Source organism: Clavelina lepadiformis, chromosome 6 (genome assembly GCF_947623445.1).
Source record: "Clavelina lepadiformis chromosome 6, kaClaLepa1.1, whole genome shotgun sequence".
NCBI lineage: Eukaryota > Metazoa > Chordata > Ascidiacea > Aplousobranchia > Clavelinidae > Clavelina > Clavelina lepadiformis.
The window spans coordinates 7,036,845-7,063,972 of record NC_135245.1 but is presented as its reverse complement, the minus strand read 5'-3'; the positions used below and the strand labels follow the sequence as shown (position 1 = coordinate 7,063,972).

General features: G+C 34.1%; 5 protein-coding genes across 11 annotated transcripts; 3 read left to right on the top strand and 2 right to left on the bottom strand.

Annotated features, from left to right (window-relative positions):
* Nucleotides 1-1,719: 1,719 nt before the first annotated feature.
* Nucleotides 1,720-8,941, top strand: LOC143462410 (protein angel homolog 2-like). 3 transcript variants are annotated; one of them, XM_076960566.1, is made up of 12 exons: nucleotides 1,720-4,130; nucleotides 4,170-4,239; nucleotides 4,829-4,939; nucleotides 5,101-5,175; nucleotides 5,329-5,380; nucleotides 6,384-6,501; nucleotides 6,646-6,756; nucleotides 6,913-7,103; nucleotides 7,236-7,363; nucleotides 7,443-7,616; nucleotides 7,939-8,052; nucleotides 8,244-8,941. In XM_076960566.1, the coding sequence occupies exons 1-12, from the start codon at nucleotides 3,666-3,668 to the stop codon at nucleotides 8,609-8,611; spliced, it is 1,977 nt and encodes a 658-aa protein (XP_076816681.1). In that variant the 5' UTR covers nucleotides 1,720-3,665; the 3' UTR covers nucleotides 8,612-8,941. The 3 variants fall into 3 exon arrangements, with proteins under 3 accessions (XP_076816681.1, XP_076816683.1, XP_076816680.1); XM_076960568.1 differs by having other exon boundaries at nucleotides 1,720-4,239; nucleotides 4,829-4,897; XM_076960565.1 differs by having other exon boundaries at nucleotides 1,721-4,239.
* Nucleotides 8,942-10,813: 1,872 nt separating this feature from the next.
* On the top strand, nucleotides 10,814-15,940 carry LOC143461836 (KATNB1-like protein 1). Of its 2 annotated transcripts, none has more exons than XM_076959734.1 (6): nucleotides 10,814-10,956; nucleotides 13,101-13,270; nucleotides 13,352-13,453; nucleotides 13,841-13,948; nucleotides 14,044-14,137; nucleotides 15,807-15,940. In XM_076959734.1, the coding sequence occupies exons 1-6, from the start codon at nucleotides 10,933-10,935 to the stop codon at nucleotides 15,834-15,836; spliced, it is 528 nt and encodes a 175-aa protein (XP_076815849.1). In that variant the 5' UTR covers nucleotides 10,814-10,932; the 3' UTR covers nucleotides 15,837-15,940. The 2 variants fall into 2 exon arrangements, with proteins under 2 accessions (XP_076815849.1, XP_076815848.1); XM_076959733.1 differs by lacking the exon at nucleotides 15,807-15,940 and adding an exon at nucleotides 14,331-15,269.
* LOC143461834 (putative palmitoyltransferase ZDHHC24) lies at nucleotides 15,417-16,959 on the bottom strand. The gene is made up of 3 exons (XM_076959731.1): nucleotides 16,707-16,959; nucleotides 16,396-16,576; nucleotides 15,417-16,183 (listed from the first exon to the last, which is right to left on the bottom strand). The coding sequence occupies exons 1-3, from the start codon at nucleotides 16,957-16,959 to the stop codon at nucleotides 15,745-15,747; spliced, it is 873 nt and encodes a 290-aa protein (XP_076815846.1). The 3' UTR covers nucleotides 15,417-15,744.
* Nucleotides 16,071-26,959, top strand: LOC143461833 (dynein regulatory complex subunit 7-like). Of its 4 annotated transcripts, XM_076959727.1 has the most exons (19): nucleotides 20,885-21,467; nucleotides 21,561-21,655; nucleotides 21,737-21,868; nucleotides 22,026-22,200; nucleotides 22,506-22,677; nucleotides 22,748-22,896; nucleotides 22,994-23,152; nucleotides 23,326-23,440; nucleotides 23,617-23,720; nucleotides 23,802-24,007; nucleotides 24,085-24,200; nucleotides 24,360-24,552; nucleotides 24,787-24,943; nucleotides 25,034-25,249; nucleotides 25,365-25,451; nucleotides 25,657-25,791; nucleotides 25,996-26,190; nucleotides 26,402-26,541; nucleotides 26,830-26,959. In XM_076959727.1, exons 3-19 carry the CDS (start codon nucleotides 21,759-21,761, stop codon nucleotides 26,909-26,911), a joined length of 2,511 nt encoding a protein of 836 aa, XP_076815842.1. In that variant the 5' UTR covers nucleotides 20,885-21,467; nucleotides 21,561-21,655; nucleotides 21,737-21,758; the 3' UTR covers nucleotides 26,912-26,959. The 4 variants fall into 4 exon arrangements, with proteins under 4 accessions (XP_076815844.1, XP_076815843.1, XP_076815842.1 ...); XM_076959729.1 differs by lacking the exons at nucleotides 20,885-21,467; nucleotides 21,561-21,655 and adding an exon at nucleotides 16,071-16,202; XM_076959728.1 differs by lacking the exon at nucleotides 21,561-21,655 and having other exon boundaries at nucleotides 20,876-21,026.
* Nucleotides 16,986-18,184, bottom strand: LOC143461835 (large ribosomal subunit protein mL43-like). Its single transcript, XM_076959732.1, has 2 exons — nucleotides 18,098-18,184; nucleotides 16,986-17,894 (listed from the first exon to the last, which is right to left on the bottom strand). The coding sequence occupies exon 2, from the start codon at nucleotides 17,863-17,865 to the stop codon at nucleotides 17,233-17,235; it is 633 nt and encodes a 210-aa protein (XP_076815847.1). The 5' UTR covers nucleotides 17,866-17,894; nucleotides 18,098-18,184; the 3' UTR covers nucleotides 16,986-17,232.
* Nucleotides 26,960-27,128: the final 169 nt, after the last annotated feature.

Here is a 27,128-nt window from a genome sequence, read left to right as displayed (position 1 = left end):
CCCCAATTCCATTCGTTCTACGCTGATACCAGAAAATTGGTTAGCTTCGTGCTTAGCGCCTAGGTGAGGTACATGACTATTATTTACCATAAAACGAGATTAAGGCGCCATATTACTATGACATGATACAAGAATGCTGGTTTGCTCACTGTTATGTTTCATTTCGACAATTTAATAATCCGGTCATGTTATTTTAAGAAAGTCTTCTCCAAAACAATTGGAGCAGCAATAAACGAGCATATTGCTTTACTCATGACAATGGACTGAATTAGACGCAATTACTTTTACTGATAACAGCACTTTACGTTGGGTCAGTCGCATTACTTGCAATTATTTAAAATTATAATTTGACCAAGTACGCATTATTATATGTAATGGAAAATTTCTTCACAAAAATGTTTAGTATCATTAGCCAAACTATTAGGAAACAAATAGGTTTTCTATCAGGGAAAAAATTGTTACGTTGATCGTAACAAGCACAGCTGGTGACATGCCAATTCAAAGAGTAAAAATAAAACGAAAGCTACTTTGTGATAGCCAAATGTCTTATCACAAGATTTGTCTTAAACTACTTGGAAGGATTAAGTGTACAGTATAATGATTAAGTAATTAAAACAACATCGAACATATAAGCCTTTCGAGTGGAGCACATTGGTGTTATTGGCATGTTCAACAGTCGTCAAGACTTGAGCCACTTCAAATGGATACGAACAGATCGGAGTTTGTCGAATACTAAAACAACATTTTCTGATTGGTACAAAGCCAAATAATTTTGAGTTCAGCACATCCCTAATATTGTCAATAGAAACAATTCTGTTTTGGAATAAATATGATTCTAACACAAATTTTTTAGGAAGAAACTGATGTAATGTTGATTAATTATGTAATTTTATATTACTGCATTGAAAGTGTTTTGTGGTATCTTGACAATAAAATGTACATGACCATATATATATACAAAAGAATACGGTGATATTCATACTTAGTTCGTTAATTAACAATATTTACACAGTATTTATATTTAAATATAGTAGGCTATATTTTTCTATAGCCAGTGGTGGGGGTCAAAAAGTGTCTCAAGCAAAATAAACATATGTTTTTATGAACCTGTCTGCTTTAATTGTTGTTGTTGCAACTGTATGAAACTTGTAATAATAAAAATAGCAAACTACACCAAAACAAAGACATGGCCGTCTAAACTTCAAAAATATGAATATTAACAGGCATAATTATCATGCGGGTACAATTTCTTGAATATTTATTGTCATATACAAATATAAGCTAACTAACTGATTCAAGGACTTCAGATTTTTATCGTCTTTGGCAATACTGCACAAAGTTTAACTAGAATTATAAAGATATATATGCAAATGCAATAGGCCTACTTGTGAGGCACATTGCAATCAAACCTTAGTCAAGCTAGGGAACATACAAAAGTAAAGTGGGCGAACAAAGGCTGGCGAACAAACGCTGGCTAACAAAATAAATTTAAAATGGGCAAACTTTTTTTTCATTAAACCGAAAATAGCAATTTTTTTGTTTTACTCTTTTTAGTTAAAAAAAAGTGGCCCATTTTTAAATTTTCTTGTTTGCCAACCTTTGTTCACCCACTTTTCTTTTTCAAGCTAGCAAATAGTGTTCGCCAGACACTGTTCGCTAGCTTGATTCAGATTGCAGTTAAGTTATTGCATAAGACATCTTATTACCAGAATTTTGCTACATTACTTGTGTGCAGTATCAGTATTCATCACAAAAATATTTGATCCTCCTTGTCGCAACGAGCAACATTGCACTAATCTAACAGCAACCAGTTTGCTATTTTCTCAACATTTTAGCAATTGGTTCGGAATGCACAAACCAACTGAATCTCACCAGCGCTTTAGAGTAGGATCACTGGATGTCATGTCGGAGTACACGTAAGTTAGCGCAAAATTGCTACTACTCTACTTCCGATCAATTGGGGCGAGCAAATCAGATGCTATCGTAAAAGTGAGTAAATTGTTTTTAATATTAGCGAATAAAAAAATGGGAAAACCCAGTTAGATTTCTCAGCAGAATCGATTAAAATTTTGGGTCGATTCACCGCATTGGTGATTGGTGGATTGTTGTTCCAGGACCTCTTAGGTTTATCTTGAATTTGTTTTTTAATTGCAAAGTTAATCATGCTTTGTTTTCCGTTTTTATACCATATATTTTACATTACTTTGCTGTAGTTCATGCTTGACCATCCGGTATGAATGCTTTAAGCACGCATGTTGTTTTACCTTATGTCGCGTTGCCCTTTTGTTGTTTTGGGTATTATGCTCTTGCTATAGGATTCTGCCAGGATGATGGTGGTGGGTGAACAAAACGTTAGGAGAAATAAATTTCTTTTATAAATTGCACCAACAGTAGAGTGTTGTATTTTGTTTATATTATGTATTAAGCTGTTAATTATTTTGGTGGCAATCGCAGTGTATTATTATTTGCTACAATTGTTGAAACGTATTGGACAAAGGGATCCAGGCCTAGTGGGGAAGTGCACAACCAGCACAAGATGCATTGGTATACTACACCCCAGCTACTAAAATCGTGTCATCATGTGGTTATGCACTTCTGCACTGGACCCAGAAAAAGTTTATCTGATTCAAAACCAACATTTTATTTATTTTTTATTTGTGTATTTATTTATCATTCATTTGATTTAGGCCTAGGCTAGGCTACTTGTAAGCTTGTAAGTTAAGTTTGTAACCTTGTAAGTTTTCCCTGAACTTGACCGCTATCTCCAAGAGTTTTGAGCAGAAACTTTACACTGAGCCATGGCAATGTCCGGAGAAAATATGGCATGATAGCCTACATGGTCGGTCCTTGGTCGATTCAATGGCGGAGCAGTAACAGCGCCTGGCTCGTTAAATTCCGGTTTGATAACCAGTTCCACTCATCTTAAAAAAATTTTAAAAAATACTTAAATGTGTGTCAATTCGAACTTGCACAAAGACAAGCTCAGTAACCTGGGCTCTAGCAAGACATTGCTGAGTTAAAGTCGTGAAAAACTTTTCTCAGTTTGAGGATAAACGTTGTGATACCATACTATATTGGTTGATATTTATTACACGCCATGCATTTGTGATTTGTAATTGTGCCATGTAATGGTGCAATATACTATGCTTTTCTGTATTTATGATTTAATAAACTTTTTATTTTTCCTTAGAAAGTAGTTCTCTCTGAGTGTCAGTATTTAAAGGGTTCCATCAGTAACAAAAGTCTTTGTTTTAATGTTGTGAGAATGTAGTCCTTTCGGGAAAGCATGGCCTTTTTCGACAAGATCTTGGAGATGCCTTATATCTCAGGCAAGCAATTGCCACACTTACCACCATGGAATGTAGTTGTGAAAATATATAATAATAGTAATCAAATTATGATTAATGTCATAAACGTAAGGTTTATGTAAGGCTTCAAATCAATTTTAAAAAATTAGCTTGAATGATTAAGCAATTTATTGTTGTTAGCTGCTATATTCTGTGTCAAAATGCAGTGTGTGTTGAAATGTTATGCATAAAATGTACCGAAAGATAATAATTAATCAAATGTCATAACATTGTCTTGTTTGTGACTTTATCTTGACTTCAATTCCGCAGGCCCAATGTAAAAATGCATATATATATGTGTACAAATTTGTACGGTAAATGTCTTCCATAAAACCTAGTAAATTTGTGCCAAAACAGTTTGTTAAAACTGCACAAAGGCACATACAAAGGCAGCAGACTTCATCGGAAAAGTCATTTCGATTTCAAACCCAAACAGGGAACAATTCAAGCCAAGAGTATGAAAGCAGTAATGAACATCGAAGATGGCAGAAGCATGACTTGCATGGATATCACTTAAGTAACGAGTCAAAATCAAATGTTTCATCATTTGCTAACCCTCATAGACATTATCATACACGCACTACAAACAATGGTGCTTTTCATGGTTTTAATGGACACTTTACTCGCGGCTCGAACTCCTCTCAAACCCACCATGTCAAAAGATTTTCTGAAGATGCATTTTCACAGTCACAACAAAAAGCCAGAAAATGTGGACATTTTTTCTTTCAAGGCTATGATGAGCAATTGCATAGCAATATCAATAAGTCAAGTTTCCAAAATGAACATCACAGGGAAAAAAACACGAAAAGGTACCCTGATGAAATTGTAGATTTAACTAAAGATACAGAGACTACCAGTAAACCAACGTGGAAAAATGATTTCTCGAAAACAGGTGAGATTACAAAATGTATGAAAGATAAAACATGGAACTTGTGTTATATGAAAAAGATAAAAATGACAAAGTCTATGGCCTGTGGAAGTTGCTGGCAGGGTTTGTACAAAATATATTTAAGATAGTTTTAATTAGGGATGTGCCATGTGGATAATTATTCAGATTCGTGCAAACCCGAATATTATGAAGATCGACATGAACAAATCCCGAATATATTCATATCAGCACCAAATGATAAAATTTCATCAAAAAGTTGCCAAATCTTGCTTGTTAAGTGACGTCATTGCAAAACATTAATGATCAAATTGTGATTTGAAAAGCAAATCCTTAAGCAAATAGCCTTTAGTAAGAATTATTGACTCTAATTTAGCTTAGCCAGTAAAAATAGATCATAATTTCTTACCAAAGTCGATAAATTTATAAGTGATATTGTATTTGGGTTCGCCATTGTTGGTATTTGTGTTCGCCCAAATCTTCTACACAGGCAATATGCGACGAATCTATTTGGGTTTAGGTTCGTATCGTGCTATTGGCCCATCCCTGATTTTGATTTCATGATCTATGTTGTAAAAATTCCCACTATTTATAGAGGATATCCAGACAATGAAGAAGTGCTCTAAAGAGCTTATAGACTTCACCAAAGACACGGAGAGTGCTGGTACTAGTTTTAGAACAGAGACAAGCTCTTTTTCAAAATCAGGTTTAGGAAATGTTGTAAATAAACTATAAGCTAATTATAATTTACGTTTAAAGGCAAAAGTGCCCCAAATAATAATGTCTGTAATTTTGTTATGTCTGGCATGACTTGTGCAAAATATATTAAAGTTAGCTTTGATTACATGAACCTTCATGATGCTATAGAAGATTTTTGGTCATATCCAATTCCAAGAAATTCTGCACAACGTAGAGAATATAACATTTACGGATATAAATCGGGTAAGGTTTTGTTTTTAAAAGCGTTATGTATTTTATGAAAAGCAATGTAAATATTGTATCACATTTTCGCTTGTACACAATCCATGTTTATAATTCAATTTATAAAACATTGATTCGAGAAATAATGAATACAATGTGCTATCTACAATATAGAATTTCAATCAAATAAGAATTCAAGAGGATCACAAGGATTCTTCATTAACAAGTAAGAAATAAATATGAACGAAATACTACATTATGGTAGAACTCGCCTAAGTCGTCAGTTCACCTATTGCTTGGTCCCGGCGGAAAGCCTGTTGTTTTCTGTAGTATCAAGTTTGGCTAAGTCGTCTTTACCTAACTCGTCTATTCGCATAACTCGCCACCGTTCTTGCTACTATGACCAGAATAATTCATATAAGTAGTCAGACCTTTACAAAACAGCATAATTTCATGGGAAACTTAATCTACTATGACTACACTACAGCTGTATCGACCAGCTGTCTGCGATCCTTGTTAACGTAACACAACGTTACTGTACGTCACAATGTACATTTGTGAAGGACCCGGAAACCTTGTCATTTTAGACTGTTTTGATCAGTTTTAATTTTCTTTCTGGTAGCAATGCTACAATCATATGAAGCAGCCTAGCCAGAGGTTACAGGATGACGATGAGAATTAAATTAGCTAATTATGCATAGGAAATGTCGTTTTTATAGTGCAGTTTTGCTTTTGCTGTCGAGTGGAGTGTCGTTTTCTGTCTTCCGAAAACCAGCAAGCAGGTTATGATTGTAACAACCTAGGGCTGTTAGATACGAGGTAGTGCCGTTTAGCTAGATTTGGGCAAGGAGGATATTCTATGTGCAAAATTTAAATCTTAATGCTGTATCTCGACAAGCATTAAGTTTTAACCAAAAAACAATTTATGGAGTTTTTAATCTAAATGTAGTACCCCAAAAGATGCAATAAAAACGTTTGATGTTGTGTCGTTTATTTAAGAAAATCAGATATTATTTTAACAATATTACTAACATTAGCACACATTGTGTCACGGTCTTTAGATTACCTATAATGTTGTTTGGATTATAGCTACATGACCACATTTATTTAGAGTATTATCTTGTATAGAGACTGAACAGAAATATGTACGTATTATAATCGGAAAATATATATGTCACGTAGAAAGTATTATATGTACATATTTATGCAGTTTTATAATATTTCAAAAGCACTGAGCGAATCCAACGTAATTGGATTGACATAACAGATGAAAGTCCACAAAGTGCAGTTTCAATTTGTGGGTCTGATGACACAATTTCTGTGATGTCATATAATATTTTGTCTCAGGTGATACTATACGCTAGTGTGTTACTTCTTGGTAATTGGTTTTGATTTCTGTTATCTGCGTTGGAAACTACTATATGATCAATCCATAGAGATTGTAGTGTAATTCTAATCTACACTTGTGCAATCAATATCTCTTTTTTTTAGAAACTACTGGAACTGAATGGCCACCTCTACGGAAAATGTGATCCAAATATACTTCCTTGGGAATTTCGATGGAAAAACCTACAACAAGAACTGAAAGAATATAACGTTGATGTAAGGAATTGCTGTTGCCTATTTTTAATGCAGATAAATTTTGTAGAGATTCAGATCAAAGTTTTGTGCAATACAATACATTGTAAAAGAGCATTTTTCCATCAGTTTAAACAACACAAACGTTATTCTTGACACTTCTAAAATTACTTTTTACAGGTTCTTTGCTTGCAGGAAGTAGAACATTGTCATTATTTCCAGGATATCAAACCGTGGTTAGAAACTCTTGGTTATTCAAGTGTGTACAAAAAGCGTTCTGGATCAAGTCCTAATAAACCAGATGGTGTATTAACTGCTTTTCGCACAGATAAGTTTAGGCTGCTAAAAGCAATTCCTGTGGAGTATTACAGGTAAATAATTTTCTTGAATTTTAGCTAGGTACTGTAAATGCCTATGTGTCATTAGTACAACATTGTCATACCATAAATCAGTAATTTTCAAACAGTGGCAATGTGTGTTACATACTATTACGTTTAATTCAGACCTAATAATCCAAAGACAAAGTGGAACAATGTTGGCTCAGTCATGGTGCTACAGCTCTCATTGATTGGGTCTAAACCATCTATGCTCGTTGTTGGAAACACTCATTTGCTGTACAATCCAAAACGGGGTTGGTGATTTAATTGTCTTTTTTGCCATGTCATTCAAATCAATGCTAAAAACACAATGAATGAACAATTTTTTTTCAGGCGATATCAAGCTTACACAATTGGCCACATTTTTTGCTGAAATTGATCGTGTGTTAAAGGAGTTAGCAATAACCTTTGGCTATCAACCTCCTTTGGTAATATGTGGAGATTTCAATAGCACACCATGGTCACCCTTATTTCAGTTCATTACAAAGGGCTTTTTGAATTATGAAGGTTTGTTTTGTTGTTGTAATGAATCAATTATATCTAATTCAAATATAACTAACCCTAGTAGACACAAAAACCTTCCTTGATAGAATATTTGTCTGAATTAGTTGGAGCTTCAATAGCTACCAAGTGACATAAAGCAAATAATAATAATTGATATAGGTATATCACTAAAACCAACCCAAACTTACTCATCTGTTTCTGGAACATAAAAACATCGCTTGCCACACATAGTGGCCAGAAACTTGCAACCTTCCAGTAAACATGCATACAGTTTGACTTATTACACTGTACTGATTTGCCAGCTTCTGACAGTTTCTTTTGGTAGGGCTGACATCAAAGCAAATATCAGGCCAACGTTCTAAAGGTGCATCTCATGGCTTGCAACCAGGTCTATTGCCAGCATGCTTGCATGTAAAGGACGATTGCACATACACGACAGGTATATGTCAACTATATAATTCCTATCAGCACAATCTTAAAACGTTTTCGGTTGCTTGCACAAATAGGTCAGTGGCAGTAAACAACTTTCTCCCTACTGTGAGTCTGTGACGCTTAGTTACTGTGGTAACACAAAATCGTTGGACATTAGACTTAGTAAGACAATGGTTTGATTGGTAGTCACTTTTTTAGAGAATGATACAACATGCAATGAAGATGGCAGTTACATTCAACATAACTTAGGTCAGTTAAATTCTACTGGCAGCCCACACAAAGAAAATGAAGCCACCACTACTCAAGATCGTGGAATTACTGTAGATTATATATTTTATTCTTCCAATGATATCTGTGATATTTCTACTCACACGGTTGAAAATTCTGAAGCAAATAACTCCTTAAATGTTAAAACCAGTCAAAAAATACAATCCCTAGAGTTAAAAGGTCATTACTCAAAACCTACTGGTGAAAATATTCGGAATGCAAACAGTATACCAAATAGTATTCATTCTTCAGATCATTTACCAGTAATTGCAAAATTCAGATGGAAAAGCTTGTCCTAATGATAATAGCCTCAGTTTAAATTTGTCTTTTGCTGTATACAACGTCTTCAGCATAACTCATATGAATTTGTTGCCATTTCTGTTCTTAATACTTTGTCACATTTTTTGGTAATTGTTTCTGATTTGTTTTCTAATTGTCCAACCGCTGCATGAAACTCGTTTAGTATGCTTTTTAATTTATTCTCTATGCTCTTTGTTGTAAATTCGTCTTGGTGTTTATGCTTATTGTATTTTTTCCTTTTAAATTTGTTTCTACCCTTTCGATTCTGAACATGCAATTTTATATTAACTAGATTGCTTTCATACCGAATACAAGTAAGATGCACAGCTTATAGTATGCAGTTCTTGTGAGTGGTGACGTCCAAGTCTCCTAAAAAAATTTTTTTTTTGTGCAGTGAAGAGAAATGAGTCGGATGCAGCCATACTTGCTAATGCAATGCTTGCAAATTTGATTTTCTGTTAAAAATTTTGGCTAAATGCAGTTTACTGAAATAACGAATTAAATCGATCAATTTAGCTCTAGGTGCAAATTTTATGAAATTGTTAGTAGCCTAAACCAAGTTTGTATGTAAGTCCCATTTTTTGCTAAATCGTTTTTTTACGAACGGCATCCCTCAAAACGAACCGTATTGCATGTGTATATGTTTGCACGGTGTGTGCTTCATAACATTTGTAAAGATGATAGTTCGAAAATATGTTTCAACCAGAGCTAGGGCTAAATCATAAAACAGGCCACAATCAGCTGATTTATGACAGCTGCAAAGACAATGTTTGTGGGATAGGCTAAAAACAGGAGCGTAGCCAGAAAATGTATTTGGAGGGGGCAAGATTTTTTGTTGTCATTAATGATGTCACAAACTTTTGAGTCACGTGGGAGATTGCGCAAGCCAACGCGCATTAAGAGCTCAATTTCTCTACAAGGAAACTTCAAGAAATACTAATATAATAGATAATTTATGCAAATATCGGCACCATACAGTATAATGGTTTATCATGACATATTTATTACCAGAACGGTATTGACAAATTCAACAAAACATCGCACAAACCACGCGCAGTCATAGTTGTTCAATTGTAGCAGTTTCTTTAAAACGTTAATTAAAATACAATTACTTTCAAAATAAAAAATACTATAATGCAAAAATGGATTTAGCCGAAATTTCCGCCAATTAATATAACGTAGGCTAAATCCCATAATGACATAAAACAAAAATAAAACACAACGACTAAAAAAGCGGGCGACTACTGCAAATTTCTGACAAATGAAAATGTGTGGGATTCGTACATATGGTGAAGCACAACTTAATTAGGAGTTAATAAACGAACTTGCATCGACCATGTCAGATCAATAATGGTGCAACATCGGTTTTGCAAACGGCTTGAGAAGCAGGAGCTACGATGGCAACCAATTCAATGGTTAAACATAACAAGCTAAATTTAAGGGGTCTTTTGTACTTATGTACTCCGAAAACTTTCAAAAAAACGTTTTTGTTGACAAAAATTGGAAGGGTAAAAACGCCTCCCCCCTGACTACAAGATTGTAACTTTTAACTGGACTGGGCCAATATACGTGATTTAAAAGAATTCAATAAGCTAATATGACAAATTTTAATATTGAAAAACGCAAATTTCGTCCACACAAAAATACCTCATCAAGCCTGGTACTAAACCTTAAACGGCTATTGTCCTTGAACAAAAATTGATGTTTTCACTGATTTAACACCACACTCGCCGCCCATTAAAATGGTCCAGAGTACGGGAATTTTTTCCCTTCCAATGGTTGAAAGTATGCCTTTCTTACCCTAGAGGCCTAGAGTAAGATATATGCTTTTGGAATGGGGAGAATTTTACTTCGGCACAAGTATGGTTTGTGAACCCCATTCGTCTATTTTTCCGCCAATTAAAATGGACCTGCTTTCAGCAATGGGGTTTCCCACAAACCATATTTCTGGCGAAGTAAACATCTCCCCATTCCAAATGCATATATCTTACTCTAGGGTAAGAAAGGCATAATTCCTGCCATTCCAATGGGAAAATATTACCGCATTTTCACCCATTTCAATAAGCGGAAAGCAGACGAATCGGGTGGATTTAAATACGGTCTTTTCGTCGATTTTGATTTCTCCTTAGTTAAAAAAATCTGTTGAGGGTATTTCCCCAAACTGAATTGATCATATTCATTTATTTTTTTTATTAGAAGTTTTTCGGTACAGTGCAGTCTTGGTATTGCTGTACGTTGTAAAGCAGGAGCGTGCATGGAAGCCGGTGGATGTAGGGTTGAAATAATTATAATTACTTAAAAGACGACGACTTCGTGAAGTATGAACCCAAGGATTCCTGAAGAAGTGAATATCTGTGATGTTACTTGTTTTGTGGTATTTTATGTTTCATGTAAAATAAGAAACAGGATATAGTTTGGCACTCTTAAGGTTAACTTTATATTTTTCGACACGAGCTTTCAGAAGCATAAGCTTGCTTCTTCAGGCGTACTGTGAAAAATGATGACTCAAAAAATGACTCAAATCTCTTTATATTTCATGTTTGACATTTATTTGCCATGCCCATACTGATAAAAGTTAAAAAAGTAACTGGTGTCCGATTGTGATTTTTTTATTGGTCAGAAAGTGTACCACTTAAATAGTAATGGTTTTGGAAATATTGAGTTTAAAATTATTTCTAACAATTAAGAGGGTCTAGTATACAAGTGCACAGCCATAGGGTGCCTTGTATACTAGACCCCAGCTACTTAAATTGTGACTAAATTGTGATTGTGTCATCTGATTGTGCACTTGTATACTAGACCCAAAATAGATTTTGTAAAAACTGATGGAGGTAACCATACCTCCTGTAGTATTTTCACAGGGCCATGTCTGCAAAGGGGTCAGAATTTGTTATTAACAACATGTTTTTAATAATTACCATACATAATGAAAATTCAGTCGATAACATACTACATAAAAACACCAACAAGAAGGATCAGTTTTAAGGGGGCTTCTTTCCTCAGGGTCCTAAATGTTTTTTTTTATCTTTTTACATGCTATCTAGCATTGGCAAAACAACCATCTTGGTATCAAACCACTTTGACTCGTTGTTTTGATGGAAATGAGGTGCTTGTGTTGCTTCCTAGGGTGGTCACACCACCAAAGTTTCAGGGTATGTTTACGTACAATAGTGAAAGCTGTGGCATGCATGCTGATGAGTCTTGCCAGTGTGTGTGTTAAGTTTTTGCACCAATTTATGATAAACAAACAAGGCAAGTTTGGTCCTTTTGAAAGCTGATTTATAAAAATTAATTGAAATTGCCATAGTCTACGCACTGCCATGCCACATAAAATACCACATGGCTGAATGCATTTATGACTGAAAACTGCTAAACAGTTTGTTCAGATTCAAAATGTCTATGGTATGAGATACATTGCTTGCAGATTATATTTGTATAATGTTTTTATTTTGTGTAAGTGTTTCTCATCAGTCATCTCTAGTTTATTTCGTATCCATTGAATAATTAATTAGTTATAAATAGGGCGATTATTTTTGACCTAAAAAACGAAACTTTTTGACCTAAAAATTGAAACTTTTGACAATAAAAAACTCTTTTTTGACAAATTTTGACGTATGAAGAATTTAAGTAGTTAAATTACGCATTATTGTACAAAAAGTTAAAATTTATTGTACTAAAGAAGGGCAAAAATCTGAACACAGACCTAGTCTATTCTGAAAAGGGAAATGACCTAATGACTTAGGACAGGGGTCGGCAACCTTTTTGAGTCGCGGGCCAATTTGATAAAATAAAATATACTGGCGGGCCGTAACTGCCGGGACAGCTTTTCTGAAACGCGAATATCTTACCCTTAAATCAGGGGTCGGCAACCTTTTGCTAGTCACGGGCCAAATGTCGAGCGTACAACTCTTTGGCGGGCCGGAATTTTCATTAATACTATAATTGCTAAATGCTAACACTACAGTTTGAAACTCAATAAGACACGGCGGGCCGTATTCTTGTGATAACTAATTAATATGTCTCGGGCCGGACGATTTCGCATGGCGGGCCGGATCCGGCCCGCGGGCCGTAGGTTGCCGACCCCTGACTTAGGACCTACCAAAAATTTTACACGTTTTGAGGTGTGTTGAGCATCACACCATATCAACCCAATTATTTCACTTAATGGTTTATGATACACAATAAGTAGACAATGGGCCATTTACAACAGTATAAAGTAGGCTGTAAGGTGTAAAATGACAAGTTCACTGACAGTGCAACCTGTACGACACCACAACAATGCAGTTTGAAAACAATTTTTGACCTAACGCTATAAATTTGACCAATTTTTGACCATTAACAAAAAATAATCGCCCTAGTTATAAACAAATTAAATGTGGTTTAAGTTTTGATGCTAATTTAAAAAGTTTTGTTTTGAGTTTTCGTCCTATTACTTAATAACAAATTTTGTATTAGATAAAACATGATGGATAACACTTTTTGTTAAAGGTGAGAAATGGACATGGTGTGATGGTTAGTATTCTTGAAAATCGTTCAATGCGCTTAAATGCAGCACTTACTTTTTGGAAGAAAAATGATTTTCTTCAGCTGATAGCATACCTCCTTCGTACAGATGATGATAGTGTTTTTGTGGATTTATTCCCATTTATTACAAAATGGTAAGATAATGTAAATGTCCTTTTTTTACTATGAACTTTGTTTCATGTAATTTTAAATTATCTGTATTCCCTAAATGGCAGCATACTGGAAGATGAAAAAGTGAAACAAACCAAAATTACATTGGGTGCTTGTCTTGAACTTCTACCTGTTCTTGATAGACTACTCCACAAGAAATATGAAGAGTATGGGCATAGTTTTATTGTTACAGATACCTTTTCAGAAGATTGAGCTATGATAATAATACTAAAGATGTATTATTACATATGATTGTGTTACGTCATTTTCGGTAACTTACATTTGTACAATTTAAAACTGATAACTACTTACCATATCACTGTACCTTAGCATGGTATATAAAATGAAGTTGTGATAGCCCTATTATTTTTTAAAACCGACTGAGCAGCATGATGAGTGAAAACTCATTCTGTATATTTTGCTATTGGCTACTTATATATAATGGGTAGTTTATCCTACAAGAAATATCAGTTAAAGCTCTAAATCTAGTACAGTGTTACTGATCGAGTATTGACTGCTTTTTTTATTAATTAGCTTGGTGTCATATATTTTAGTTATGTGGTGGTAAGTTTGGATTTCATCCGTACTATGATCAAAAGGTGGTATATGGAGCTTAGGGATATGAAGAATAAAAACCATAGCCACGCACTTAACAGTAGTCTGTAAGTATTCTCTACTTCCATTTATCAAGCTTAGTTGAGGTTTAAGTAATAACTTTGACTTGTGTGTAATTGTAATGTTTTTTGGCATTATTTAGGAGTCTGTCACCCGTCTACACAAAATTGCTTTCTATGTCGGAACAAATCGACCATTTGTCACTAAAAAAAGGAAATATTGGAAGCAAAGCAAAGGCAAGTATAGTATTTTCAATTATACATTTATGCTACAAGTTATGTTTGGTGAAGTTCTTGTTGGGAGTATAATTCAGAATTTTCTTTTTGTGTATGTTTTTGTCCAGACTCCAGGTACTATTGTAAGTCAAGCTATTATAGTAAGCATTTATATATATGCTTATTTGATGTATTTTGTAATTCTAAAATCTAGGTCGTGCAAGAATTGCTTTCACAACTGAAATGAAACTACAAATTTCTATTCTACTATAATTGTGAACTTTTATGAAGCACTGTGATTTCCCACAAGAATATCACTGTTTTACAAACCAGAAACATCTTCAAATCTTGATGCCAATTTTTGTAAAATACAGAATCTGCACTAAAGTTGCATATATGAAAGACACAACAGCATATAGAATAGAAGGCAAAGTGGTGTATAATGAAATCATAAAAAATACATATCATATTATAAATAAAGCCACTCGGATGCATAATGGTATACCTACTACAAGCTACTTGATGGAACAGATTATGTTTTCACATTTTCTTTAAACACACCCAACCATGTTCTTCAAAGTAGGGAAACTTTAGCGGTAACCAGAATTGCATATTTAAGTAATACAAACTATTCTGCATTAATGAAGTAGATGACCATGCATTAACTGCAAAAATATTAATACGGCATATAAAGTTACAATAAATGCTGGAGTTAATAAAATTGGTAGCAACCATGAACAGCCAATAAAAGACAATTGTGGAAAATATTTCAGCACTGACATACTCTCAGTACCAAAACCTAACATATGTGCCTTTTTTCGTACAATCTTGCACAAGTGTCAATCCTGCCCGGAGTTGTTTTAATTTGTGTTAAATTGATTAGCTAAGGGTGTAATAATTAATTTTACAAACATAGAATCTCCCATGCATACTGCTAGTGAACCAGTTTCACAAATTGGAAAGTTTAGTTTTCGTTTACAGTATTATGTTTAAGACAAGAAGTTTAACTGTAATCAAACTTGAAGTTATATTTCTACCATTATAACGTTTCTCAATTGTGATCCAACTAGGCCTAACTAGGCTAGATAGAAGACAAAATAAAATAATGATGAAGTAGATGAGAAAAGTTTCAGGATACCAGCAATTAGTATTGATAAAACAGCCAGTCCGTCAATACTGAATATGAAGTCAATAATATGATGAAGTCAATAATAGTATTTAAATTATCTAACTTTTGCTATTTTTATTTCCATTCAGTCTTGCTGCTACATTCATGTAAAGTTTTGTTTACAAAAGTCAATTTCGATGACAAGGTAATAATTTATATTCAATGAAAACAATCGAGACATAACACACAAAAAATAAAAAAGTAACAAGTTCGAATAAGAAAAAAATAAAAATGTAAATACTTGCATATTATAATTCCACTTCCACATTTACGCTACACAGTGCAAATTAGTCTTAAAATCTTCTTGGAGCATATTTTAAGCAAACTAAAATGACTATTTTTTACATAAACTTAAACCTGGTGGGCTGGTTCATTCTATCTTGATTAAGTTGGTCATAGACTGTTTTAATCGACCCACATTAATTTAATGTCACATCCAGAATACCACTTGGTACTTCTTTCAGACATATTTGTAAAAGTTTGGCAAACCCCAGGGTGACTTTTCTTCATTTGATTTTAAAGGTAATGGAAATAAAAAACTTGCAAAAATAAATAGAAATGAGCCAAAGACATTTACAATGTTTTTGCTCCATTTCTGTCGAAAGCCGTGCCTGTTCTTCAGAAACTCATGGAGAGTTTGACCTCTTATTACCAGGATGCATTGTGTGATGAAAAGGAAGAAGCATCCTGCGCCGGTTGTTAAGCAGCCATAGAAAACTAACATGCAGAGGGCAGAAGAAAATGTTACTGGGATTTCTGTAAACAACCAATTATAAAGAAATCCAGGGAAAAAATAGGAAAAGATACTGTACAAAGTCCATTGCAGAGGAATGTAATATTCAGCGAGGTATAGCAATAACCATCTTGCAGCAAATACTGAACCTATTGCTACATAAAAGCTGTAAAAATAAATAAGTGGTAAGTTAGTAGCCTAGTCATTAATGTACATTGACATTGTACGAGTTGCTAGTATAGTACTTCTAAAGATAAAAAGCATAAAAACTACCTAGTTCTTGACTCACTGTAAAGCTAATTTCAAGTTAATTACATGAAAAACAAACAATCCTGTACTACTGTTAAGCCTCATAAAATTAACAACTCAAGAATCTACTTGTATATGATGAAATATCTTTGATTTTTCAATCCCACACATTGACAGAGAAAAAAGCAATGATGGTCATGCTTTAGTATGCAAGCATTACAAATAGAGCAGTGATGAGATCTTGGTGGGGAATGTTGCTTACACTCTTTGCAATATATCCAAGATTTTGGCGGATCAGCAAGGGCAATACCTGTCAAATTTCAAACAGCTAATCATATGAAGCAATAAGATTCATTGAAAACATGAATATCTGCTTTCTGCAACATAAATAGCTGCAAGTGTATATTACTAGGGAGTAGGGACTAAGTTTAGGTACATACCAGTTTTCAAATCACTCTGAAAGAACAACCCCATGAAATAGTTTCCCATCATGTTAAAGAAGATGTAACTAAGGTAGACAATATTCCAAAATTTTTCATCTTGATTTTTCGTAATTGCAGGATACACAATGTGAATGCAAGTGAACAGTACACCAAACGTTAGAAGAAAATAATATCCAACTGCTGTAAAGTGAAGAAACTTGCCACCATTTTTGCCGGGTTTTGTCAGAGCAAATAAAAATTTTTGATCCATCTTACCCTAAAAAAGCAGCATCAACCAGTTGTAAAACAAAATAGATTAAATGAAAGTCCTTGATGATAAATGTCAAAACAAAATCTATCACTGTGCAACTATAAAGCCATAAAAGAATGCAATGACCAATATAATATGCATTCCGTAAGATTTCTTACCGGTATACACTTGTACATGGTTTGTTATACACTAAAATAACTTGAAAGACAGAATGGATCAAATAAAAGTTTTTAAATTAAATACGATTCAAATACATAAAGGCTGATATTATTTTCAATATCTGGGTTTCAACTTTGGCCCCCACTTTCCAAGAGGTTTTTCTGCTTTCTCTTCATACGTAAGCACAGGTCTATTTTCCAGTTTGTGTAGTTCATGTTTTCTGTAGCATTTTTCCCATGGCTTTCCAACAGGGTCCCATGCATTTGTAAGCTTTGGCGTCCAGTCCAATTTATTAACAATATTATAGCTTCGAAAATTTAAGAATGGATGCCATTCTCCTTGTAATGAAGGAATTTCTGTGTGAAAATCTTTACGAATTCGAACTATTTCAACACCAGAACGATCAGCAAAGGTCTCTAATATCTTCAAAATATCATCACAATCTCTCTTGTTCAATTCACAAATTTCTTCGCGTCCATTTAAATATTCGGCGCATACTTGTGGAAATGCTTCAGTTTCAGGCAATGCATATATCACAACACTGGGGTGCCTAGATGCAAAGTCAATCAAATGCTCTTCAACAAATTTTCTTGCATATAAGCTATGTTGTGAAGTTTCGCAAAACTTCAAGGTGATACGTTTGAGTTGTTTCACAGGTCTGCCAACACCATTCTGCAGAATGCTTCTCAAGAAAGCACTTGGTCTAGTCTTGTTAGTAAAGCCTCGGGATCCAAATAATCCTGACATTATATTAACCTGATTCACGAAAGGACAAGCTAAAATAAAATACAAAAAAAATCAATCTCGACCAATATGGCACAATCTATGGCAGTGTACTTCAACCTTCTTAAAACACATAAAGGTACATCTGAACATCAAAATAATCATCTGTATGATATTCCTGTTCTGTTAGTTTTAGAAAGTTGTCTATTGGAAGAAGAAAATTGAAGATCATGCTAAATAACACTTACATTCATACCTGACTAGACCTACTCAAAGTAAATTCATGGAGGTCAGTTCAGTTCCAAAACATACTAATCTGAGACCTAATCATGCTGAGGTGTTGGTGCAATACTGTATCAAACAATCAGATTTATCAGTATTGAATTAATAATTTTGCATTATATTGTAAATATAAACATGCAGTCTCCAAGGTTTGACAAACAACAAATATGGGTTGCATTAAGTGTCTTTTCACTCCTCTGTTAAAGACTGTAACATCTTTGTACGCTAGTTAGAGTAATATGAAATTGTCAAAAGATGTAAGCCTATGTTAAATTGGACATGGCAGAATTAGCCTATGCTGACATAATGACAAAACAAGCTATATAAATCAGCTGGTTTATGTCTTTGTATGAGTGCAGAAGAAAAGAAAAACAAGACTACTTTACAAAATGTCAGATATTGAGGAATTACAGAATGGAAGCATGCTCCCCCAAATAGTTTTGGATCAACAAGGTCTAAACTCTAAATCTAAAGTGGCGTAGAAGGCATAATATTTTACTTTTCTTTCAAATAAGCAAATTCCAATGAATTAATTTGCTAAGATTTGCAACCTCTTTCCACAAATTGAGCAGATCTCTAAAAGTGTCCTAGTATATATGACATTTTATGCCATTAGATGTCACTGATATGTATTTAATAGCGTCAAATATATGACAGTCACCACCATTTCAAATAACCTATACGACGGTTAGTCACCCTAACAAGTAGCCTAACTACTTACACTCATCAATGATTTTTTACCCTATCACTGTCCATACCCAAGTCGCTGAGTTCGTCTTTGTGCAACTTGCATATGACACACACATACTTTTATTTGATTTTTTCCAACTTTTTTATATGGCTGCCACTATTTCATCAGAAAAAAAACGTTCAAAGCATTTTTCACAGTTTTTTTGCGAGACCCTATATCAGACGTGGGCAAACTGCGGCTCGCGAGCCGCATGCGGCTCTCCGGCATGTTTTTTGTGGCTCTTCTAGTCGAATCGTAAAATTCCAAAAAATGTAAAGGCTACCAAGAGTACCGTTTATGAAAGTTTCTGTGTAGTTTTTCTTTATTTAGGGCAGGATTTCGTTTATGTTGTAACACTAGACATCGATTCCGACATTGTTTTCAGGTATAGATTCTATACTCTATGGCAGCGTGGTCCAACTTCTTTTCATCGCGGGCCAAAATCAGAAAATTTTTTTATCCTGCGGGCCAATGTTTTTAAATTAGAACTGAAGAGCTTAGCTATTTAGCTACTTAGCTATTAAATGCTGATCAATGTGACATCTGCGGTCGAGGTTCTTCCTCGACAATAGCGACTATCAAAGCTGACTATCAGTTCGTGGGCCAAAAAATCGGTGCTCGCGGGCCAACTTTGGCCCGCGGGCCTGCAGTTGGACCACGCTGCTCTATGGCAAAGGTTGTCAAAATGCACCTCACCAACATGTTTTTATGGGTCTTTTAGTTAAAAAGTAATATCCCAAAATGACTACTAATAGTATAATAACCAAATTGACAATCATTACTGATTTTCCAGCTCGCTGGTGTTTATATTTTTCCGCAAGTGACTCTTTCATTGAACAAATTTGCCCACCCCTGCCCTATATTTTATGTGTGTACACTGTGCAGCTATGTACAGCTTTAGGCATCAACTACGTGCAGCATCGGCAAGCTATGTCTATCAAATATGTTCAACTTTGTGCATCAATTTGGAGCATTAGCTGCATGTTGATGTTTAGATTAGGGTTAGTGCGGATATCGATATAATGTTTAATATCCGGATATTTCTGTTTAAGTTTAGCTAACTGATTAACGGATAATTAATAGACAGTAAGCACAAAGCAACCTTTTTATCCTAATTTCTAGTAAAAAACAATGTGTCAAAATTGTAAAAACGTCCAAGTGTGATGCAGTTTTGTTATACACTGTTTTTCAGGACCATTGTAGTGTAAAGCAAGAAGCAAGCATGCACGTGTCGTCCATAGCTAGGTATCTCAAGAGTGTTACAAACTTAACGGTAGAGCTATAGGCATAGCGCAATGAAATGACATCACATTATATATTACTAAGCTGTCCCAGGTTCACAAATGAGGCTAACTTAAATTTCGTTAAGCGCAAAGACATGTGCCGAAGCATAGGCATAACTTGACGTGAAGAAACGTCTCTAAATAGCGTCGATGTGCCACAATGTTCAAATTATGACAGATACGAAACAGAAAAACCTATCGTCCTATATAAAAAATGAAGTGGTAGTATTGGTGGTGCTATGCAGCATCTGCCGTATTGCCGCTTACTAGCGGATAAAATGGCGCAAGCCACACCGCAACGAGGAATTTAACCCATGAAGTTGGCAATCTAGCATTCATTTTATTTGCAGATATTTCGACTTAATTGCGCTAAACTTTATAACAATGCGATATTCAAATAACCAAGAAAATCTGCAATACTTTATATATACTGTATATAGGCTATATATAAGCTGTGTATGTATGCATATACAAAATGAAGTGATACTGACTTTTTAACTAGCTAAACCTAAAGTTAGATTTAATACAAGAAAACAAAACGTGTATTCAAAATTTTTTTAAAACAGAATAAAATTTTTCCTAATAATGAGCAGTCGTATGTTTCTTACGCTTTATACATAATTATTTCAATGGATATTTCTCTAATACTGTACTCCTTTTGGAAAACGATAAAAGAGTGCTTAGTCACAATGAATAAGCAAATATAGCTTGTCTCTTAGCAACTTAAGCGCAATTCGAAAGACCCTTCATCACATTACCCTGCAACACAATCAGTTTTGCATTATTTACTTTTACTGCATGTAAAGCTGATAAAACTAGTTCAACATAATATATAAAAAATGCTTACCTTAAAGTGCGAATACCAAGCAGGTCATACTTCATGAGCTAAGGTCAGAATAGCAGCAGTAACCATAACATTAATTATGTAATAAATTAAAATTACTTTGCTAAATTCTGAGTTAAGGTTAAATTGGATTAGTTTAAATATTACTAGGGTTGTTACAAGATTGCAAAGCTCGACTTACGCTGAAAATAGATTAATATTTTTTACTTGCAATTTGGGTAGATTAAATTTTTGTAAAAGTCTCTGTCGAAAAGTTTGCGTACATTTCACCGAATAAATACAAAGTGTCAAACTTTGTACCATGCCAATGCAAAACTTATAAGATAAAATATATAGGGCAAAACGTCAAGTCTGTGCTTGAATATTGGTGCATAAGCCAACTTTATCCAGCGTATCATACAAGATTTTTAGTAGGGTTAAAAGTTATATTCATTGTATTGCAAGTATAATCATCATCCTTTCTTCAAATGGTCTCAGTTTATTAATGGTAAGCTGTTAACCTTAAAGTACAAAATAAGCATCACATAATTTTATTTTTTAGTAACACTTTTGTCATGTTTTCCATTACTGCTGTTAACAGAACTATGAGAATAAAAGTAAGCTGTGGAAACTGCAAGATTACTATATGAAAGGAAATTTGAGCTGTAAATTTATACTGTTTGAAAGCATTTTAAGGTGCTAGGATTTTACTGTAGTTTCCTAGAAATAGACCTAAAATAAGAGAAACATACAAAATATGTAATTTGTGTCTGACAGGTGCAATAATATTTGATAAAAAATGGATATAATTCCTGAGGATGGTTTGGAAGAAACTCAAGAAGAAGTAAAAGATTTAGAAGAAAAATTAAATGGCATACAACTTGAAACAATATCGGTTACAGTCATTAAGTATGAGCATCATTTTGTAAATATTCAAAGAAGTTTTGTTAACAAGAAAAACTGAATGTTTTTCAAAAAAGTACACCAACTTAGGATATTTAGCCTAAAATTTGTAAGTACCAGTGGTTGTTGTACAAAACTAAGGTACTAAAACATTTTTTTTCAGGCAACCTGCTATTGACAAACCTGATTTTTCGGAATACCCTGAGTCATACAAGGAAAACACAAACAAAGAAAAGCTTATCCTAGCATATGCTGAAAATTTTAGGAGGCAATACGTGCATCTTTTTCGTGACAGAAAACCCTTGTTTCTTAATCCACTAAATGAATGTGGAATAGAGGTGCCTTAGTTAAAAGTCAAAATTTCGCATGATGTTTCTTTTATGTGGGCTTTGTGAAATGTAATTATTCTGATTAAATTCTAAATTCACAAATTAGGTATTAAATTCTTCATTGAAATTTGTTTGATTTAATGCAACATGTACATTTATAACTAATACATATATCAATATATGTGAAATTCTTAGGTTACCAGTAACTTTTAGAAAGGTTGTCATTGAAAAAATTGGCTTTATTGAAAGGTGTTTCACTTTCAGAAAACATTTGTGCAGCCTACATATTATACATTTTGTTTACAAAATTACAGAAATTTGTATGTACAACCCTTCGTCCAACATTGCTCCCATTCAAGGAGCTCTATCATTGGCTAGGATGTGCAGAATTTGTATCAGATTACATCACAATGGACCAACTTGATCCTCCAGCAGAGCTACCTCTTCAATTGCATTCTCCCAGCACGATACTAGAAAGGCAACTAGGTATATTGAGTTTTAATATGTTTTAATGTTTGTGTTATTTTGTAATATTTGTTTTTTTATTCATTCACAGGGAACTGCTTCGACTTTAGCAACATACTTTGCTCACTTTTGCTTGGAGCTGGGTATGATGCATATGTTGTCAGTGGTTATGCAACCAAAGAAGTATGTTTAAGTGACGAAAGTCGTGACATTTGCCCTTTGCTAAACACAAAACCAGAGGTAGAATTAACACTGTTACAAAAACGTTTTAAGATAACTCATATGCAAGCTCCTATACCAAGTAAGTTTCACATTTTGCTTTGTTTTGGTTTAACAGGTAAAGAAAGAAGAAGACAAAAAAGCTGCAGGCAAGTATTCAGTAAAACCTCCACGTGATTTACGAAGCAAGTTCATCATTAAAATGGAAGCACGGAGAAAAAAAGAAGAAGAAGATCAAAAAGACAAAGAAAGGATGGAGGAGGAAGCAAGAGTTGCAGTGAGTGGTCATCAAATATGAAAATAAGTCAGTTCTTTTCTTTCTACTCACAACCTCTTTTCTAGATTTATTTCTACTTAACAATTAATTTCTAATTAACAGTTAGCAATTCTTCCTTTTCTAAATTCATTTTTTAACTCAATTGTTTTCAATTCAATATAATTGCATCACAGGAGCTTGAGAAACCTCCTCCAGACCTTCTTTATGGATTACGCATCCACTCATGGGTGCTAATACGAGGAGGAAAAAGAGAGGTTCCGGAAGATTTTTTCATTGAACCATTTACAGGTAAATCTTAGGTCTTGGTCTCATCAATATTTCGAAATAATTGGTATAACATTTTTATTTACTGACCACCTACAATAAATTGTTACATGATAACTTTTGTTATGGTTTATTCTGGTCCACAGTTGATTTCTGTTATGTTGCTCTATAATATTAGCACTTGTTTTATCTTTTGAAAGGTCGATCATATTCTCCACAGAACCAAAGCTTTCTTGGTATAGAAAGTATTTGGAATCACAATAACTATTGGGCAAACATGCAAGATTGCTCCAATGGATGCAAGGTAGGGTCGTAGTTGCAATTCTACTTTTGTTAATCATTTTCACCGACACCTTATTATGCTTGGGAATGCTCAACTTTTAAGGATATGTCATTTGATTTGAATGACACCACAAAATGGGAGTACATGTTGGTTGGCGCTGATCGATCAACATTGGATATTCCAAATGTAGAGGAAGAATTATACGATCTTGAAGATGATGAAAAAGACAACGAAGATGACAAGCACTTGGACATGCCTGCACCTTGGGTTCGGCCGATCAACGTAACAGAAAAACAAAACGAGACAAGGTGAGGGTCAATCACCTTTATATATTAAACTTTTTTCAATTTTGGAAACCTTTTTCCGAGAAAAATATTTTAAACAGATGTCCATCTGGAAAGAAAACCATTTTGTATAAAAAGGCAAAATTGGAAAAGTATTCCAATTACTTAATGAAAGATGGATTGGTGAAGAGGCTTTCGGTGTATGAAAACAATGAATGTGAGTATTGATGAGCAGTTTCTGTATATATATGTACAATTTAATTTAAATTATTGCGTTACTGAAAACAAATTAACTGATATTTGTGTGTTAGGCTTTTTAATTAAACTAATAAGAGCTTCAATATGTATAAATCTCTTTTTACTGTATATTACTTAGTAACGACCTTGAAAAAAGTTCAAGAATGGTTCGGCAACCGTGAAGACAAACTCACAATGCGTTTGCATGAGAGTGGAGTTGTAACAGAGGATTTCGTGGAGGGTAGACAGAGATCTCTGAAACAACATGTTTATAAAGCAAACTTTCCAGGGTCGGAAACCGACAGAACTATGACTTTTTATGATAATGCAAGGTATAATTACTGTAAATCTGGAAGTCAGTGGCGTTTGTACCACATCTTTTTATTTTCTTTGTATATCCACATTAACAAGCAATTGGAATTAAAACAAAGCTGTGAGGTTGAAATAAAGCATTCAAAATTACATGGAATTACAAAAACCAACAAAGAAATAACACTTTTCTCCAACAATAAACGATTCAATTTGTGTGGTTCATTTTTATACAAACATTTACTTTCTACATTCAGGGTAGATGGTTTAAGTAAACGAGATGAATCTGCCATAGAAATGACTGAGCATTTTATAAACCGCGATGACTTCCTTTATTATCGCCATGTTTTATTTGATAAACGTCAGAAAAAGGTTGCTCCAGCCACTGCTGAAGGCCTACCTCGACCAATTCTGGTGAGACAACGTTAAACTATTTGGATTTTGCAGTCATTAAATTTTTAGCTTGTTTGTTGAAGATGTTTTAGAAATTTTCTTTACCTCCAGAAAATCACAGAAAAATTTCACCGAAACAAAGAATTACCTGCCAACGATGACATTGCAGAACAAATGTTTATTCTATCAGAGGATAAAGTCCAAATTACCTACCACAGGGAAAATGCCAACATCAGTGCATCCACCAGGGATTTTTTCAAGCCTCCTAATGCAGAAGAAAAGGGAGGAAATTTGCAATGGGCTCCAGATATGACAAGCACCTTTCAGGTGATTCATTGTGCAACAATGATCCTTTGCAAGTAACTTTTAGTTGTTATTTTTTTATTATTATTTAGTTATTATTATATTATCATGTGTTGGTATGCTTTGATCATATTTACAGGTTAATCAACACAAACTTCCAACTAAAAACCTGACTGTGTATGAAGACTTAATACGTCTAATTCAGGTTGAGCAATCAAGTATACAGGTAGTGCTAACTGCATTTCTATGGTTGTTGTTCTAACTTTGCGTCATTTTGAAATTTTAATTGAGCTAAATTAGAAGGAATTTTTCAATGTTGGTTCTCGTTTATTGCTTTTGTATAAGGTAAAGTCATAGTTATTATTATTCACCTAACATTTATGCCGACTAAAATTTATAGAAGTTTCTTGACATGGTCGACATATTTTTAGGCGGTCCGGAACTCAGAAGAAGAAGTTCGAGAGATCCTTGCTGACAGACAAAAAGAAGAGATTGCATCTGAGCTTGCTATATCTGTTTATGACACTGAAAGAAATGAAAAAGCAAAGAAACACAGAAAAGAACTGGTAAGAAAACTTCACTCGAAATTAATATCTTTTCAATAAACTATGCTAATTTATATAAACAGTAATAGTTTTAACAGGCTTGAACGTTGTTGTTATTGAAGTGTATTGTGATGTTAGCCGTCCACTTGACAACAGTAAAAGGGCTACATTAATTTATTTACATTAATGTTATCATTTTAATCGTTTTCCAACAAAAATTTGCAGGAACGCTTGGCTATGGAAGAAAAGCTTCGCCGCCAAGAGATGGAGATGGATTATCTTGCACCCTTCCTTGCTCAGATCGGTAATCCGGAAAAGATTAGTAGGAATCAAGCATTCAAACTGAAAGAAGATTGTCTTTCTGATCTCAAACAGAGACTCATTGACAAAGCAAATTTGATCCAGCTGCGATTTGAGAGGGTATGCCAATTTCTTCTGCTTTTTGAATTAATATAGCCTATTAATTGTGTGATAGGCTTGCTCTTCCACCAATAAACATTCAGGGTTTTTGAAATGACTTTGTCTGTGTGGGCAAGTTGCACTAGCGGTAGTCATGACGTGAATTCCTTCATTTCTTCTTTCCTTTTATTGAGTTGGTTTAAGTTAGTATCTTACGCACTATGTTGTGCAGGAAACATCTGAACTTCACAAAAAGCAGCTTGAATACCAGCAGAAGCAGGTTGTAATGACAAAGGAAGATGAAGAACAATATTTCAATTACTGCTCTGAGGCGATGTTCAGAATACATATCTTGGAGTTGCGTTTAAATAGGTAGGTATCTACATACAGTACATACTTTTATATATTGACAGTGCTCTTCGTTTCTATTTTTGCTAAACGTTAGATATCAAGCCCCTACTATTAAAATTAATTGAAATTTTGAATTGTTATGTAAATAGTTTGTCACCATTAAGTAAACAAATGTTTTGTCATGGTATAAGTCACCATTCATACCGTTATTTTTTTATGTAAACATAACTTTTGGCTTCATTAAAATTTTGGTATTTGGAAGTATTTAAATTTCCCTTGTAGCCATAATAGTGTCTTTATTGTGTTTAGGCACAAGCAAATGGCGCCACATAAATACATGCAACTGGAACAAAAATTACGACAAGATCCCCGGCTCTCAGTCTATTTTTAACTTTGTCGCCATTTATTTTTATGAATTAAATCAGAAAATGTTAACACATATTCGCTGCACTTTATGCTGAGTTAACAACTTCAGGGGGAAAGTATAACCTTTACTGGACTTCTAGACTGTACAAGGTCAATGTGTTGCGACTGCTTCTTATTCGAATATTCTCAATGGGTTCATTGTCCCAGCATATTGCATGATCGTAAACGTGGCATTGCGTTGT

Coding starts and splice junctions, on each gene's coding strand:
- LOC143462410 (XM_076960565.1), top strand. CDS start 3,666: ATGTCTTCCATAAAACCTAGTAAATTTGTGCCAAAACAGTTTGTTAAA. Junction 4,240..4,828: donor AAATGATTTCTCGAAAACAG/GTGAGATTACAA, acceptor CACTATTTATAG/AGGATATCCAGACAATGAAG. Junction 8,053..8,243: donor CGATTGCACATACACGACAG/GTATATGTCAAC, acceptor TCACTTTTTTAG/AGAATGATACAACATGCAAT.
- LOC143461836 (XM_076959733.1), top strand. CDS start 10,933: ATGAACCCAAGGATTCCTGAAGAA. Junction 10,957..13,100: donor ACCCAAGGATTCCTGAAGAA/GTGAATATCTGT, acceptor TTTTTGTTAAAG/GTGAGAAATGGACATGGTGT. Junction 14,138..14,330: donor ATATTGGAAGCAAAGCAAAG/GCAAGTATAGTA, acceptor TCTAAAATCTAG/GTCGTGCAAGAATTGCTTTC.
- LOC143461834 (XM_076959731.1), bottom strand. CDS start 16,959: ATGGATCAAAAATTTTTATTTGCTCTGACAAAACCCGGCAAAAATGGT. Junction 16,577..16,706: donor TCAGAGTGATTTGAAAACTG/GTATGTACCTAA, acceptor GAAATTTGACAG/GTATTGCCCTTGCTGATCCG. Junction 16,184..16,395: donor AGATATTTCATCATATACAA/GTAGATTCTTGA, acceptor TTATTTTTACAG/CTTTTATGTAGCAATAGGTT.
- LOC143461835 (XM_076959732.1), bottom strand. CDS start 17,865: ATGTCAGGATTATTTGGATCCCGAGGCTTTACTAACAAGACTAGACCA.
- LOC143461833 (XM_076959729.1), top strand. CDS start 21,759: ATGGATATAATTCCTGAGGATGGTTTGGAAGAAACTCAAGAAGAAGTA. Junction 24,008..24,084: donor GAAAAACAAAACGAGACAAG/GTGAGGGTCAAT, acceptor TATTTTAAACAG/ATGTCCATCTGGAAAGAAAA. Junction 25,452..25,656: donor TTGAGCAATCAAGTATACAG/GTAGTGCTAACT, acceptor ACATATTTTTAG/GCGGTCCGGAACTCAGAAGA.